A 16232-nucleotide genomic window follows, 5' to 3' on the forward strand; every position below is an offset into this window, starting at 1 on the left:
TGATAAAAAAAAAAATCCTCAGGGTACTTTTCAAATATGCAGATTACTAGGCCTCTCTGTTGGAAACTTTGGTTCAGGAAGTCTAGGTTTAAGCCCAGGAATCTGTGTTTTTAACAAGTACTTATGATGAAGCTTCTCTTCAGATCAATATTGAGATAAATAGCAAGAGCTCAGCTCTTCCCCACACAGAGACTGAGGAATCACAGCTACTTGACCCAGTTCCTGAGGGACAATTTAAAGTTAACACCCTATGTCCATGCTTCTGTTTCTATTTTGTTTGTTAGTTCCTGGACACGTGGGACAGATGGACAGCTGTCGGGGGGAGTGGGGTAAGGCGACTGGATGAAAGAAGGCAAAAATATTAGCCAAACCAAACAAAACATATATACATATCACATAGACACAGACAGAAGGGTAGCAATAGACAGAGGGAAAGGGATTACGGGTAGGTAGAAGTAGACAAGGGAGGGGAAGATGAAAACAGAAAGAGACGAGGAGACATTGCTGGGACAGAGGGTGCACAATGCAGAGGGCAAATAGTGTTATGCTGAGCTGTACACTTGAAGCCTGTATAGTTTGGCAGACCGTGACATCCCAATAAATTAAGAATAAAATCAATAAGTAGATAAATAAATAATAGTCTTCTCCAAAGCAGATGTTCTTGAAGCTTCTGTTACCATTACAGACAAGCTGTTCTCAATGTATAGAAAAACAAATATGTAATAATAAATTATCATACTCACTTTAAAAATAAGTTAACACTCTGAGCTTCTGGTAAGTGGCACTGAAGGAATGTGCGGCTTTAAGAGTTTTCTGGTCTACTCCCAAGTCATGTGGGCCCAGCCTCAGATCTCACCTCCTGCCATCCTGGTCTGGAGAGGAAGTACTTAGAAGCACCTCTACTTCTGGGACTGCCCACTGAACTTCTTGCATCATCTTTCCACCAGGCAAGCTTTCTGTTCTGTGTCTTCCCCTAGCCATCACTAGCACAAAAATTCACAGCCACCACTGTTGGGTTGGGTAATGAACTGCACTATTAGGTGGGAGTTGAACTCTACATACAGGGAGAAGCTGACTATTTAGTCAATCCCGGTCATTGAATCAAGGTTTTCCTCTGAAGGTGGCTAAATAAAGCCTCTGTTTTCAGCATTCTCTCCGCTTCACACTTGAGAGTAGGAAAATTCTGACCAGCTGTGGCCTGCTCTTTCTATCCCAAGGCTGACCATACCTCATCTGAGGCCTGAAGAGGCTGGCTTCTCCCTTAGTAGTTCCTCCTAGGGTTTCTTATGCCCAGGACCCAGTGACTCCGGACTGGTTGCCCAAGCACCTACAGTTTCCAAGGAAAGGGCTGAGGTTATAGAGTAACTCAAGAAAAAACTGTTTCTGTCTTTATTCTTTGTTCCATAGAACTCTTCCCTGAAAGTACTATCCCCTACCCAGGAAGATAATCGTGGGATCTCTAGCCCTTACACTTGAAATCTTCTTGGAGATTAAACACCAAGAAAGAATAAATCTGGGTCAAAGGGAGTAATCTTCTCTATAGCTGATGGTAGTAGAATATAATAGACTATTTATGATAATGGTTGGCTAATACTATAGCCACCTATACATACTTAAATTTACATTAATTTTAAAATTTAAAAGTGCTTAATAGTCAGCATGGCTAGTGGCTACCATATGGGATAGCACAGTTACAGAGCATTTCTTTATCACAAAAATTTCTATTTTATGGCACTATTTCTGAGGCATGCTGTGGTCCCTTTATCTTTGACCCTGTCCATGTGGTGTTTATTTAGCATCTTTGGAAATAATGTGTTTCTGTTGGTGCTGCTTGTGAGAATGATGCATTATTCTAGAAAAAAACACTACTTATGACTACATCAGCAAACAAAATCAAAATCAAAATTACCGCCATGATTACAATACTTGGGGAGAGGGGGATTCATTATCAAAAGGCTTCATTTTTTGCCAGTTTTCTTTCTTTGTTCCCCTTCTGCAAAAGTATTCTTCCTGCTATTTCATTTGCCTTTCTGTTCTAGATTATCTTGTCCTAAGTATGGCTTCTCAAACAAAGTGAAATGGTCTAGATCTCAAAAAGAAAAGGATCAGAGAGAAACCATAAGCCTGTTTGGGACACAGGAGTACACAGGTGGGCATAATGTCCCCAAATCACACACTAAGAAAAAGAGGAAAAGAAGCAGAAAGAGGCAATGAGACTGAGAGCAGCCTGTGGGCCCAGGATGGGGATCTGGTCTGAATACCACCAGGTCTGAAGGGAAGGCAGGCTGGGTCAGTGCTCACCATTCCTGGGGCCAGCCAACTGCCCTGGTGCTCAGGAGTTCTTATGTGCAGTAGTTCCCTTATCAGACTGTTCCTCTTAGGAACCACTCTTTCTGTAAGAATTTGTCTTTGACTCATGGGCAGTCTCTGTCCTAGGCTCAGCATGTACACGAGGAAGGCATAGTGCAGGGGTCGGGAACCTATGGATTGTGAACCAGATGTGGCTCTTTTGATGGCTGCATCTGGCTCACAGACAAATCTTTAATAAAAAAAAAATAATAACGTGCCTTGGCTGGTTGGCTCAGTGGTAGAGCGTCAGCCTGGCGTGCAGGAGTCCCAGGTTTGACTGCCGGCCAGGGCACACAGGAGAAGCACCCATCTGCTTCTCCACCCCTCCTCCTCTCCTTCCTCTCTGTCTCTCTCTTCCCCTCCCGCAGCCAAGGCTCCATTGGAGCAAAGTTTCCCCGGGCGCTGGGAATGGCTCTGTGGCCTCTGCCTCAGGCACTAGAATGGCTCTGGTTGCAACAGAGCGACACCCCAGATGGGCAGAGTATACACCCCCTGGTGGGCGTGCCGGATGGATCCTGGTGGGGTGCATGCAGGAGTCTGTCTGACTGCCTCCCCGTTTCCAGCTTCAGAAAAAATACAAAAAAATAATAACATTAAAAATATAAAACATTCTCATGTATTACAATCCATTCATTTCCTACCGCTCATGTTCATGGTTGTGGGTGGCTGGAGCCAATCACAGCTGTCCTCCGGGATAACACCAAATTTTTATTGGATAATGCATAATGTACACGGGTCATTGTATGGCTCTCATGGAATTACATTTTAAAATATGTGGCGTTCATGGCTCTCTCAGCCAAAAAGGTTCCTGACCACTGGCATAGTGGGTTAACTGCTGCGCTTTGGGGAAGGAAGTCTCCATTCCTGGCCTCTTGGAAGAAATGCAAGGACTGTGCTCTCTCTTCACCAGCATTGCCCGTGGTTTCCCTCCCTTAAGCCCCATTTCCCATGTACTGGCATCTCTGATGCTGGTGTTCTCCCCTGGGTGGCACTAGGGAAACCGAGCAATGCACTGAAACATGGAAGACAGTGAGGTTGGCAGTTGGAAGGCAGGATAAGGTTAAACAATGAGGGTCGGGGGCCCGGCATCACAGGAGACAGAAAGCAGGGCAAGCGAGGGGCAGAGGTAAAGTAAGCCCCAGGAACAGAGGTGTAGAACTACAGTTCTGAGGCACTGTGGCCAGAAGACTGCAACTAGGGCAACCTTTTAGACTCATCGCTGAGGCTTGTCTCTGCTTCTGGAAGGCAGGACCTCCCACCCCCAAGCATGCCTGGCCAGGGGCCTGCCCAGGTTGATGAGTGGCTGTCCGAGTACAAAGTGAAGTATGGAGAAGTCAGCTGGACAGTGTCCTGGGGTTTCTCTGCCTTTGGATGGGGACAAAGGATGTATGTCTCTCTATTGTAAACTTCAAACCGTTTTTCAGCCTTGAATGAGTTCCCAATAGGAATGCAGCAGTCTGGACTTGCGCTCTACCCAGACCCGGCCCCTGTCCCCTCCCACCCCAGCATCTGCCAGATGCACAGTTTAGAGTTATAGATGCGTAATGCCCCATTTCCCTCTTTCTCTTGCAGCCGTCTCCAACCTGGACATTGAGAGTAAGCTGAGCGTGTACTACCGCGCACCGTGGCACCAACAGAGAAACATCTTCCTCCCGGCCACACGACCGCCCTGCGTGCAGGAGCTGCACCGCCACGCCCGGCAGAGCCTGCAGGCCCTGCGCAGAGGTGACTTGTCCCAGGCTCGGGGGGCTTTTCGAAGTGACATCTCAGAGCATGTCCCATCCAGGAGTTGTCCTCTGTCCCTCTTGTCCCAGCACCTCTCCTGTTATAGCAAGTACTTTGAAATGCTCTATTTTCTACCCTGAAATGAATTCCTGGATAATATGATATAACCTACCTATACACATAATTACAACTAGCATTATGGTCTAAATATGATAATAAAGAGAATTTAAAGGGAAATATTTATAATAATAATAATTGCAATATGCAGATGCCTGGGCATGACTGCACCAGTAGACATAACGAAGCAATCAAATGTTTGTACTATCAGTGTAGGTGTGAATTAAGTAAAGACAGTCAGAAACCATTCTGAACAAAAAAATCTAAAGCAATGAAGGGGTTCAGAGACAGAAGGACACACCATAAAAACTGGTGCATTCAGAGCACATTCAAGATGAGCAAAAAACACCCTTGGATTATAATTAAAAAGGAATTCAGTTTGATTCAGAAATACATTCTAGACTTTCCCCCCTACAAGAAATTCTGGTGGGATATTTGTGGGGCCCGAGGCACACTGTTTCATTGTTCAGGACTGTGCTGTGCATTGCAGGGTGGCTGTCATCCTGGGCTCCTGGCCAGTCATCAAACAATCAGACCTCCCCCAGGGACCTCTTGTGCTCCTGCAGAGAACCAATTCATTCTACAATGGAGCACATGGAGACCTAGAGATCTCAGGAAACTTGCTCAGGGTCACAATTAGCAGGTTAGGTACCATGCCAGAACCCAGACCCGGGCCTCCAAACCCCCGGCTGGAGCTCTTTTCGTCTTTACGCTGTGTTCTAGGGAAATAATTATTCCTATTTCTGTTTCTCTCTGAGAAAGCCAGAGATAGCGCAGAACAGTCAAAGGTGGAAGATACAGCCCTTTCTTACACTGATTACTTACTTTTCAGTGCCTTAAAAGCATTCTAATTAGGACAAAGAGATTCAAAACTGGCCTCATCGAGTCCCTTAAGTTAAGTATCAAAAGTTATCATGCCAGCTTTTTGGGCCTTTAGATTTTTGCTATGGAGACAGATGGTGTCTGTATATTCAATGTTTTTGTTCCAAATTCCCTATGCTCCCTTAAGAAATTGTATTTTGCAAAAGTATTAGAATTCAAAATAAAATATGTTAATTCACTATTAAGATGGAGAAAGATGACAAATGTTTTATTCAGCTTATTTTTTTCACATGTATATGACTACTCCCTTTCCCCTAATCCCTAGTCTTTTCTCCCTTTAACGAAACAGCTTAATTTACTGATATCCCTAAGACAACTGTTTCTAAAAATTCCCCTTGGTTATTAGTAGCAGATACTGTGACACTTATAATGAAAAGTGATGATCAGTATCCTCTATAAATATCTCTGGTGTTCCTATTATTCACTTTGTTATTATACATGGATAAAATGGTCTTCTTTATCAACTTTTTAGTGCCAGCCACCTTCTAGAAATCTTTGTTAACATCCTCTCCATTCCTTTGCAGCCTGGATTAGGCACCCTTCCCACAATATTCTGTGTACCTTCTCATCATGACTAAACACATATGAGCCTATCTTCCACAATTAATTCATGAGTGACATAAGGGCAAGGATATCTTATTAATTTTTTTTATTACAAGCACTTAGCATGAACTTGACATATGATGGGTCCTCAATGAATGTGCTACTGAATGAAACTGTGCAGAAAACTGGTTGAGCACTGAAGGCACAGAATGATGACAGAGGAATGTGACCATTCCCACTAAATACTTTCTCTGATCCCATCATTAGAGAGCTTGAGTAATGTTAGCCCTTTAGCTGTACTTATTTTTATCCTTTTATTATTATTTATAAGTCATCCTTGATTTGATTTTCCAGATTCAACCAGATAACATTAAGCTACTCATAAACCATCATACTTCACTGTGTTGTCAGGTTTGGACTTAATGGTAGAACTGAGGAACAGCAAGTGCCATTATCAGTTTTCTCCAACCTTTTTCCTCGGGGCTGAGAGAGGGGTGTGGGTCTCCTGGGGTTTGGAAGGAAGACCCTGGAGCTGCATCTTGCCTCCACAGACTGGCTGACTGTGGTTGTCTCAATAGCAAATCTTGGGTGTAGTGGTTTTAATAGCACTGCAGAGAGCCATAAACAGGAATTATAGGCATCATAGAATTAAAAACATGCAGTGTAGAATTAAAATTAGAAAGTGACTTTTTTTTTTAACCTTGTCCATGAAACACAGTAGCTTAACAGTGCGATCATCAGAATACCACTTCTGCCATCTGGTGGCCATGCCTAGTTCTGACCTATCAGGCTCCGCAAATGCCATAGTGAGCTTCCCTGTAGATTTATCTATTTGGACAGCTGGAATATCCTGGCTCCCACCAGGAGGGAGTGCATAATGAAGCTATAAGGAGGGAGCTGGGCTATTGAGATATGAACGTAGAAACTGGCTGCCTTCAAGATCTGTTCACTAGCAACCTCCTCAACAAAGTCTACCAAGGGGCCCTGGCCGGTTGGCTCAGCGGTGGAGCGTCGGCCTGGTGTGCGAGGGACCCGGGTTCGATTCCCGGCCAGGGCACATAGGAGAAGCGCCCATTTGCTTCTCCACCCCCCTCCCTCCTTCCTCTCTGTCTCTCTCTTCCCCTCCCACAGCCGAGGCTCCACTGGAGCAAAGATGGCCCGGGCGCTGGGGATGGCTCTTTGGCCTCTGCCCCAGGCGCTGGAGTGGCTCTGGTCGCGGCAGAGCGACACCCCGGAGGGGCAGAGCATCGCCCCCTGGTGGGCAGAGCGTCGCCCCTGGTGGGCGTGCTGGGTGGATCCCGGTCGGGCGCATACGGGAGTCTGTCTGACTGTCTCTCCCCGTTTCCAGCTTCCCCCCTTTTTTCTTAGCAATTCTTTATTCTCAGAGCCAATAATGGATTTAAGTGATGCCATTGTTTATGTTTGTAAGACAGGGAGCAATTCCTAGATGGCTATAAAGAGATGCTTCTATTTTTTATTTCCTTTCTTTTCAAGTTTCAGGGCTGGGGTCTAAGTTCCATTTATCTACGGGAATAAGAACCAAGAGTCGACTATAGTTTCAGGTTCTAGTAGATAATTGTTCTCCCCACCCCATCACCAGGAAAAGGCATTTTTTAGGAACCATAAATTTAGCCTGCCTGCCTCTGGCCTAGGGTGAGTGAAACAGATAAATTTAAGAAAGTGTAGGAGGGAAGCAACTCAATGGGAAACTGAGTTGATGTCTCCCTCTGGATTCTTTTCTTCCTTCTACCTTTTCCTAACCCGTGACACCTGTATTCTTCTTTTCAGTATGAATTTAAGGATGTCAAAGCTTTTCTTTGCATTGCTCACTAAGTAAAAAGGCCACCAACAAGGGTGGTAGTGGAGGTAGGCACTTGAACAAGGAAGACATTTATGTAACAAATGTCATTAGTTTTGTTTCCTGATAAACACCAGCTGTGAAGGCAGTTTAGCAAAGACTACCCAGATGGTGATGAAGACATTTTTCCTGTTTGCGAATGAGAGACAAAATTCATCTAAAGAATCCCAAGCAAAGGACGATAAGGAATACTACCACATTTTCCTGCCACAAACAGAGCCAGCAGTTCAGGCAGGGAGGCCCCTGATACTCAAATCAGACATGGAGAGAAACTTGAAAGCTCAAGCATGCTTGGATTCATTTAAAGTACAGCACACTGACTATAGCAAAGAGGAAAGGGGCCGGCATTAGGGAGGCCAGTGGAAACAGGCAGCAGGCCCTAGAGAAGGACCTACCAGTAGGTGAAAAAGACAGGAGTATGGTGTGCACTCTAATGGTAAAAGACTAGGACTTTGACGAAAACATTAATTCATTCTTGCTTTCAGTCACTCAACAAACAGTTATTGAGACCACACTACATCTTGACACGGCAGGGCACTGAGATCAAAAGCTAAATAAAATAGAATCTCTGCCTTCCTTCTAGTGAAAGAGGCAGACATATAGAGAAATCTTGATTTTTATCAATACAGTGATAGAGAGGAAACGGACACTGGGCAGTGTCGGGCCTTTGGAGAAAGGGCTTCCTACTGTTGTCACCTGAGAGGGTCAGTGTAGTTAGTTCTATTTCCCAATGTGGTTAAAAAGCTTAAAAAGTAGTGTCTTATGAGCTGCCAATATTCTGTATTATTTTACCAATATTCAAAGAATTAGAATGTAATAACATGTAATAATAGTCAAATACTATTGAAGCTAAGCAGTCTGGGCTGATGAGTGAGAAAGTGCAGGAGGCCTTACAGCACCCACAGGTCAGATAGTGGTGCAAGGCACGGTCCTATGGCCAAGTGTGGGTCACTGATAGTTCAGTGGAGACTTAGGCCCCCTGAGCCTATTTAGGTATCTGCAGAGGGACGTTGTCTGAGCCTACTGTTCAGTAAAGTGTCTTTGGCATGTGGCAATTGCTCAGTAAATTTTGGGCATCATAGTTATTATTATTGATGTGCTAAGTAATGATAATTTAAGTACTAGGAGGGTGAATTAAGAAATCTGCTGCATAAATTTGTACACTCATTACAATGGGGTCATGAGATTTCAGGCCCTGAGCATGAATATAGGCTAGTTTTTGGCAGGTGGGATGGCTTTTGGTGTGGCCAGTGTATTGAGCTGGGTACACTTTGGGGCTTTCTGAAACACTCAGAAAGCTAAATTGCTGCTCTTAGTGTCTCAGTGATTCTTGCTATGAAGACAGGATCACTTCATCCTACATACAGAAATGCCATGGCTTTTCCCAGTGGCAGCTTTATGCCTAAATCAGACCACTGTTGTTATTGAGATTCCTTTACTTTCTCTAGGAGCCCAGGATCTCAAAGCCCTTTGAGTGTTGTGGGTGACAGGGCTCAGATGGCTGCAATTGTGTGCTGGTCATAAGCTCTCTAAACAAACAAAAAGTAATAAAGTAAAACAAATAAACAAAAGCCCTGATATATAGCTCTTGCCAATAACTGTGGTGTATATACTCCCATCACGGCTTATTTCAAGCGACCAACAGTTTGAAAACTAGCTTGCAAAATTCCTGAACAGGTAGTGCCCCTGAGCCATGAGTTGGTCAGCACGTCCTGGATGGCTGTGAGCATCTGTACCGGGTGGCTCTGGTATGTCTCTGCCAGCACATCTTCCACTGTTGTTCTGGATTTTTTTTTTTTTTTTTGGCTCATGTTGTTTTGAAATGAAGCACGTTAGGAAATACACTGCTTTTTCCAAACTCAAGTGTGAGCCATCTTGTACAAAGATTATGAGATGTGCCCATTGAAATGTGGGTGTCTAACTTCATATTAATATCAAGTGAAAGTTTAGTTCAGAACCATTTTGAAAATCTTAGCTAGTATTGAGATGAGCTAGATTAGCACGTCTCACTTTTCTCCAGCCCTTTGCTCACCCTCCCAATGGGAGAAGAGAAACTTAAAAATGACAAGGATGTTTATGTATTATTGCTTTTCCCTGCCTCCAGAACATCGGAGCCGAAGTGATCGCCGGGAGCAGAGAGCCACCGCGGCCCCCCTTTCTGCAGCCGCTCCTCCACTGCCGGCCTACCCCCCAGCTCACAGCCAGAGGAGGCGCGAAGTTAAGGACCGTCACTTCTTAACGGTGAGCTTGGTGGCCAGCCAGCAGGCCTGTCCTTGCTCATCGGGAAGCACGAGTGGGTCTTGGGCATCAGTTTCCCTCCTAGTGAAGGAGGCTGGGCAGCCTAAGAGAACAAATTATGGGGATTTCCCCCCTTTCATTCTTGAAACGAATGACTTTTGGGGAGGCATAGCGTGGAGATACAGATATATATTTTTCAAGCAAGTGGTTGCACAATGCAGTAAAGCAATAAGAGTTAAAGAATCTAAAATCAGGGGGAAATTTTGCTTCAAATCCTAGTTTTGCATGTAAGCTGAAAGATTTAGGGCAGGTTACTTACATTCTTTGCCCTCAGTTTCCTCGTCTGTAACATGGGATGTTAATAGTACCTAGCTTATAGTGTTTGAGGGTTAAATGAGATAAGGCATGGAAAGAACTTGCATAGTGCCTGGCACAGAGTAAGGCTTCAAGAAGCATTAGCTCCTGCCACCACCGCTATTATGTCTCGTCGAGTGAGAGTTTGGCTGATGCAGCGAAGTGAGCTGGGAAAGAACTTAGATGTTGTCTACACTTTCCATTTGAACACAGTTTATCCCATTTCATGCTTCTCCATTCTATAAGGAGGGCTAGTTCTTCAGAGTCACCCATGGTGACATCAGCCTTGCCTGGGTGACTCCAGCTGTCACTTAGCCCAAGCCCCGAGTGTAGCTCACAGATGACGAAGTTGAGCCCAGCTCAGAACACCTGCAAAAAGATCAGCAGGCGCTGCAGCATCATTGCCTCAGATGTGCCTTCTGAGGCTCCAGTGGGGACCACTTTGGCCTTTGAGCAGGGCATAATTGACATGAGGGGCTATGGTTTTTGTGACCAAATCAGCTCATACTGCCTGCTGAATGGCTGGACCCCTGCTCTCTTATCATTCTAGTTTGAGGCCCAAATTCTAAAGAAGTTACAACAGTGTGCTTACACAGTGAGGTTTTCATGTGAATTAAAGTTGTATGTATAACTATAAACCCTCTACCCTCATGGCTTTTACAATATGTAAAATAGATGCAAATTATTTGGATCACATGATGGCAAATACCTAGATGAAAAGACTTCATTTAAATGACTCTGCATGATATAACATATCCAGATAAAACCATGAGTGGTATTGGACAATCCATAGACGGTTTTCTTTGTTGTGGCTGGACATTAAGCTTCATGTACTTCAGGCTCATCAAGTGCCTACTGAGTGCCATGTCACACTCAAGACACTGCTGCAGTGCAGCCCAGGGGTAAGAAAACAAGGTAAGAGCCTCTTAGAGCTTTTTAGGTCTTATGTACAGCAGTTACACATGCTAATGATTTGTCATAAAGCCCCTGCATGACAAAAGTTCGTATTAAGCTCAAATCTGCTTGCTGAAGCATTTGCTTTTAATGAGGCATTTTCTGCATAAAACGCTAAAAAAAAATTTTCTATTTATTATACATGTTTTGTGGCTCATTAAGTTGGTTTTATTGGGGGAAGAAGGTAGGAGAGAAGAACGTTGAGCATTTACAGAAATGACATAAAAATATTACTCTTCATCATATTCTGCATAATTTTTAAAAATGTCTAAATACCAAAATAAGACTCTAGGAGAAGGCTTAAAATAATGAATATCAATGAGAGTATTTACCTAACAAACATTAATAAGAGAAGAATCTATACCATACTTATGTAAACTCCAGAAAATTTACTCATCTCAAATGATAGTACTTAGTATTTAAGTAAGTTGAAATTTAAATTGTTTCATTTGTTCTTTTGAGTTTGGGTCACCAGGTTCATTGGAAGATTTTTAAAAATTTTTATTTATTGATTTTAGCGAGAGAGGAAGGAAGAGAGAGAGCAAGACAGGAACATAAATATGTTCCTGTATGTGCCCTGACCAGTGATCAAACCGGCAACCCCGGCACTCAGGATGATGCTCCAACCAATGGAGCCATCTGGCCAGGTGGAAGATTTCCCATTCAAGTTATATCCCTTACACCTGGAATGGACTCAGAATAGATCACGGTTCTTTGCATTAAACTTACAGGGCTGTATATTGCTATAAGAAAAAAAGCTGCAGGTATAGGGACAGGAAATTTGCAGCCGAATTACTAGATAAACATTTTCTTAGACAGAAAATTGTTTTATAGACCTTTTCTTAGATAGAAACTTTCCTTTTAACTACAAGATTTTAGATTAGCCATTTTTACTCTTTTAAAAAAGCATTCATGATGAGATTCTGATACACAATCTTCCACAGCTCTGAAAACTGTTACACTGTACTGTGGTCGTTAATGACATGAACTGTGAAGCCAAACTGCCTGCATTTGAAAACCAGCTCTACCATTTACTAGCTGTGTGACCCTGAACAGGTTAATTACTTCAGTGTCTCTGGGCTAATGCAGATAGAACCTCATAAGTATGGATCAAGACTGTGTTACTACATGTAAACAGTACCTGGTACATAATAAGCCCTCAATATGTATTAGACATCATCATTGTTATTATTATTAGCCAGTCAAATCTCCAAGGTATCAGTGAGATAGTGATACTATTATGGGTCTAACCAGGTTTAAATCCCAGTTCTACAACTTTTTGGTTATGTGATTTGGAAAACCTTATATCTTTCTGAGTCCCAGTTTCTTTATCCACAAAATGGGGATAATAACTTTAATTTTACAAGATTGTTAAGTAGGCTTAATGCAATGTTAGTGTAAATACAATTAAATTGTGTGTGTGTGTGCGCACGTGTATGAGAGAGTATCGCACAGTGCCTAAAATACAAGAATATCTGATTCTGTATTCATAATCACTTAAAATAAAACTCTTACCATAAATGAAAAGCCTATAATACATATTCACATATAAGACTAGAGGAAGTATAAGTTGTCACACCCTTTCTAGAGGGCAATTTGTCAATATTTATCAAAACTATAAAACACTGAAAAAGGAAAGCTACAGGGGCAAATAGACCTCCAGACATTAAAATATCTTTAAATCCTTTACAGTTATAGAATTGTGGTACTGGCACATGAATAGACAAATATACCAGTAGAATAGAATACAAAATCCAGAAATTAACCTGTTTATATGAACACAATATATGATAAAAGCAATATCTCAAAACAGACAAAAGATGGAGTTTTATAAATGATAATGGAACAACTAGGTAGCCACTCAGTAAAATAAAATAAAACTTACCTGAGTTTCTCAGCCTTGGCACTATTGATACTTTTGGTCTTTGCTTTGGGGGCCATCCTGTGCATTGTGCAATGTATAGTGGCAACATTGGTCTCTCTATCCACTAGATGCCAGGAGCAATCTCTCCCCTAGGTTTGATAACCCAAAATGTCTCCAGACATGGCCAAATGTCCCCTAGGGGGACAAAATCACCCCCGATTGAGAACTATTTAATTAGGTCCATATGTCACACTATATACAAGACTAAACTTCTCATGGATCAGGGACGTAAACCTAAAAATGAAATGAGACAAATACTGGAGGAAATTAGGGTGAATTATTCTTTCATTTAAGGCTTAAGAAAAGGCTTCCTAGCTCTGACTCAAAATATAGAGGTAATAAAAGAGAAGATTGATAAGTTTGAATATTAAATGTTTTTGTATGCACAAACATCATAATAAAGTAAAAAATAACCAAAAATGGGAGAAAATATGTATAACATGGGCCAAAGAAAAAAAAAGACTAATATCACTAATACATATATACCTTTTTTTAAATGAGGGACAAATTAAAGAGCAAATACCTGGTGAGAAAATGGAAAAAAAGCCTTGAACAGACAATTCAGAAAAGAAAAACAAAACAGATCCACAAAATTATTATTATTATTATTTTTTGTATTTTTCTGAAGCTGGAAACGGGGAGAGACAGTCAGACAGACTCCCGCATGCGCCCGACCGGGATCCACCCGGCACGCCCACCAGGGGGCGACGCTCTGCCCACCAGGAGGCGATGCTCTGCCCATCCTGGGTGACGCTATGTTGCGACCAGAGCCACTCTAGCACCTGAGGCAGAGGCCAAGGAGCCATCCCCAGCGCCCAGGCCATCTTTGCTCCAATGGAGCCTCGGCTGTGGGAGGGGAAGAGAGAGACAGAGAGGAAGGAGAGGGGGATGGGTGGAGAAGGAAATGGGCGCTTCTCCTGTGTGCCCTGGCCAGGAATCGAACCCGGGACTTCTGCACGCCAGGCCGATGCTCTACCACTGAGCCAACCGGCCAGGGCAAAATTATTTCTTATACTTAAAAAACATTCAAACTCACTCATTGGAGAAATGCAAACACAGAGATACCATTTATCACCTATTAGATTGGCATAAATTAAATAACATAACAACGTATTCTGCTGGTAAATCTGGGGGGAAATAGGAATTCATGTATAGTGCTGATGGAAATGCAAACTTGGTACAACCTATCTGGAGGGAAATTTGGAAACATCTAACAAAATTACATATACATGGCCTGGAAGGTTGGCTCAGTGGTAGAGTGTTGACTTGGTGTGTGGAAGTCCCAGGTTTGATTCCAGATAAGGAGACACAGGAGAAGTGACATCTGCTTCTCCACCCCTCCCCTTCCACCTCCTCTATATCTCTCTCTTGCCCTTCTGCAGCCATGACTCAAATGGAGCAAAGTTGGCCCTAGGCACTGAGGATGGCTCCATGGCCATGCCTCAGGCACTAAAATAGCTTGGTTGCCAAGCAATGGAGCAGTGGCCCAGACTGGCAGAACATTGCCTGGTAGGGAGCTTGCCAGGTGGATCTCGGTCAGGGAGCATGTGGGAGTCTGTCTCTGCCTCCCTGCCTCTCATTTAATAATAATAAAAAATTATATATGCACTTACTTTATGCCCCAGCAATCCCACTAAACATCCATCTCCAATAATATAGGAATGTAACTAATTGCAATGTTGTTTACAATTACAAGATATTGGAAACAACCAAGGTGCCTATACATAGATGGATGTATTGCAGAGCTGTTTATCCATTAGTGGCATTAGCACTTTTTCTGTGATAGATGTATATATAGTAATAGAATAAACTATAGGTTATCCACACAGTAGAGTACTGTACAGCTGGGAAAATGAGTAAGATCTTTATAGACTAATAAGGAGTCGTTTCCAGAATATACTCCTAAGTGAAAAAGGCAAAGTCCAAAATAGTGTCTATAGCATGCTGCCCCACGTATTAGAAAGGTATATAAGAGAATATAGAGGTATCCATTTATTTGTGTAAAAAATAATCAACGCTGGTATGAAACAACATATGCATCCCTTAAAATTTCCACAGTATGCAAACTTTCACAATAAAATCAAAGAGTTTATGAAGAAAACAGGTACAGACACTAAAAAACAAAACAAAAACTTCTTCTGTGACACATACAGACACACAAGGAAGTAGGAACCTAATTTTTAAAAAACTAGTGCTTTACTCATGTTAAGTGGTTAGAAAAACACCCAAAAGTTGGTTCTGGTGTGGGCCTCAGGAGGACTGCAGCTCGTGAGTCCCTATGAAATAGTGGAAGGAGGCGTCTCTGAAATTCAAGGGAAGGGTGGAGCCCCAGCTGTGGATGAGTGTGGCTTCTAACACACCAGGTAGAGTGAGAGAGCTGAGAGTATTTGAGGTGTGTACATTTTGTGTGTTCTTACACAGTTCAGGTCGGCTGGGAACAGTTTCTGCTTTCACCTAGAGTTTCTCATGCATGAAATCCTGCATAAGTAAACATGAAATTCATATTAAGCTTAAATTGTTCTCCAAGATGTCAGTCACATTGGAACAAATTCACTTTTTCAAAATAAGCAATATAGCAAAACTGACAGTCTACGAAGGACAAACTAGGAACTAATGAGATTGGTTTACCAAGAGGGGGTGGATAGGAATGGAATAGAAAGAATGGGGGATGGGAAGGAGGTAGTAGGGTCAAGGGAGAGTGATACTTCTTTGAATATATGTTTTGGGTAGCTCTAGCTCTTAGAGCCCAGGTAGTATTTCACATACCCCTCTCCAAACAATAAATAATTAACATCAATGAGAATGTGAAGAGAACCCAAAGTGAAAAATAAACAGTAACAAACCTAACTATATCACAAATGAATATCAAAACCACAAAGAGGAGGTGGAGAAGAAAATAGCTAACAAGTAACTTTGGAAAGAATATTTTTGTTGTGTTTTAACACAAGTATTTATCGATGGGTTGATGAATATAATTTCAAGTAGAATAATAAGCCACAACTGTGGATTAAAACAGTTTGCTATACCTCCAAAAGAGGAAAAAGCTACAACTTAGGAACTTTAAATATACAAGTCCAAGACCCTCTGGGTTAACAAATAAATACCGTATTTTCCCATGTATAAGCTGCTCCCATGTATAAGACGCACCTTAATTTTGGGGCCTGAAATTTGAAAAAAAAAGTATTATATGAAGTTATTGAACTCAAGTTTTATTCATCATAAAATTCATACAATTCCTCATCACTGTCAAAACTCCCATCCATTAGCTTGTCCTCATCTGTGTCTGAC

General features: G+C 42.4%; 1 protein-coding gene across 4 annotated transcripts in view; it reads left to right on the forward strand.

Moving 5' to 3' along the window:
- The window catches only part of NHS (NHS actin remodeling regulator), a 347012-nt gene that overhangs the window by 291610 nt on the left and 39170 nt on the right, over positions 1 to 16232 (forward strand). For all 4 annotated transcript variants that reach the window (XM_066356604.1, XM_066356606.1, XM_066356605.1 and 1 more), the window contains 2 exons: positions 3922 to 4074; positions 9579 to 9715. In XM_066356604.1, coding sequence (XP_066212701.1) covers positions 3922 to 4074; positions 9579 to 9715 — 290 coding nt within the window. The remainder of the gene's footprint in view (positions 1 to 3921; positions 4075 to 9578; positions 9716 to 16232) is intronic.

This window comes from Saccopteryx leptura, chromosome X (genome assembly GCF_036850995.1).
Source record: "Saccopteryx leptura isolate mSacLep1 chromosome X, mSacLep1_pri_phased_curated, whole genome shotgun sequence".
Lineage (NCBI taxonomy): Eukaryota > Metazoa > Chordata > Mammalia > Chiroptera > Emballonuridae > Saccopteryx > Saccopteryx leptura.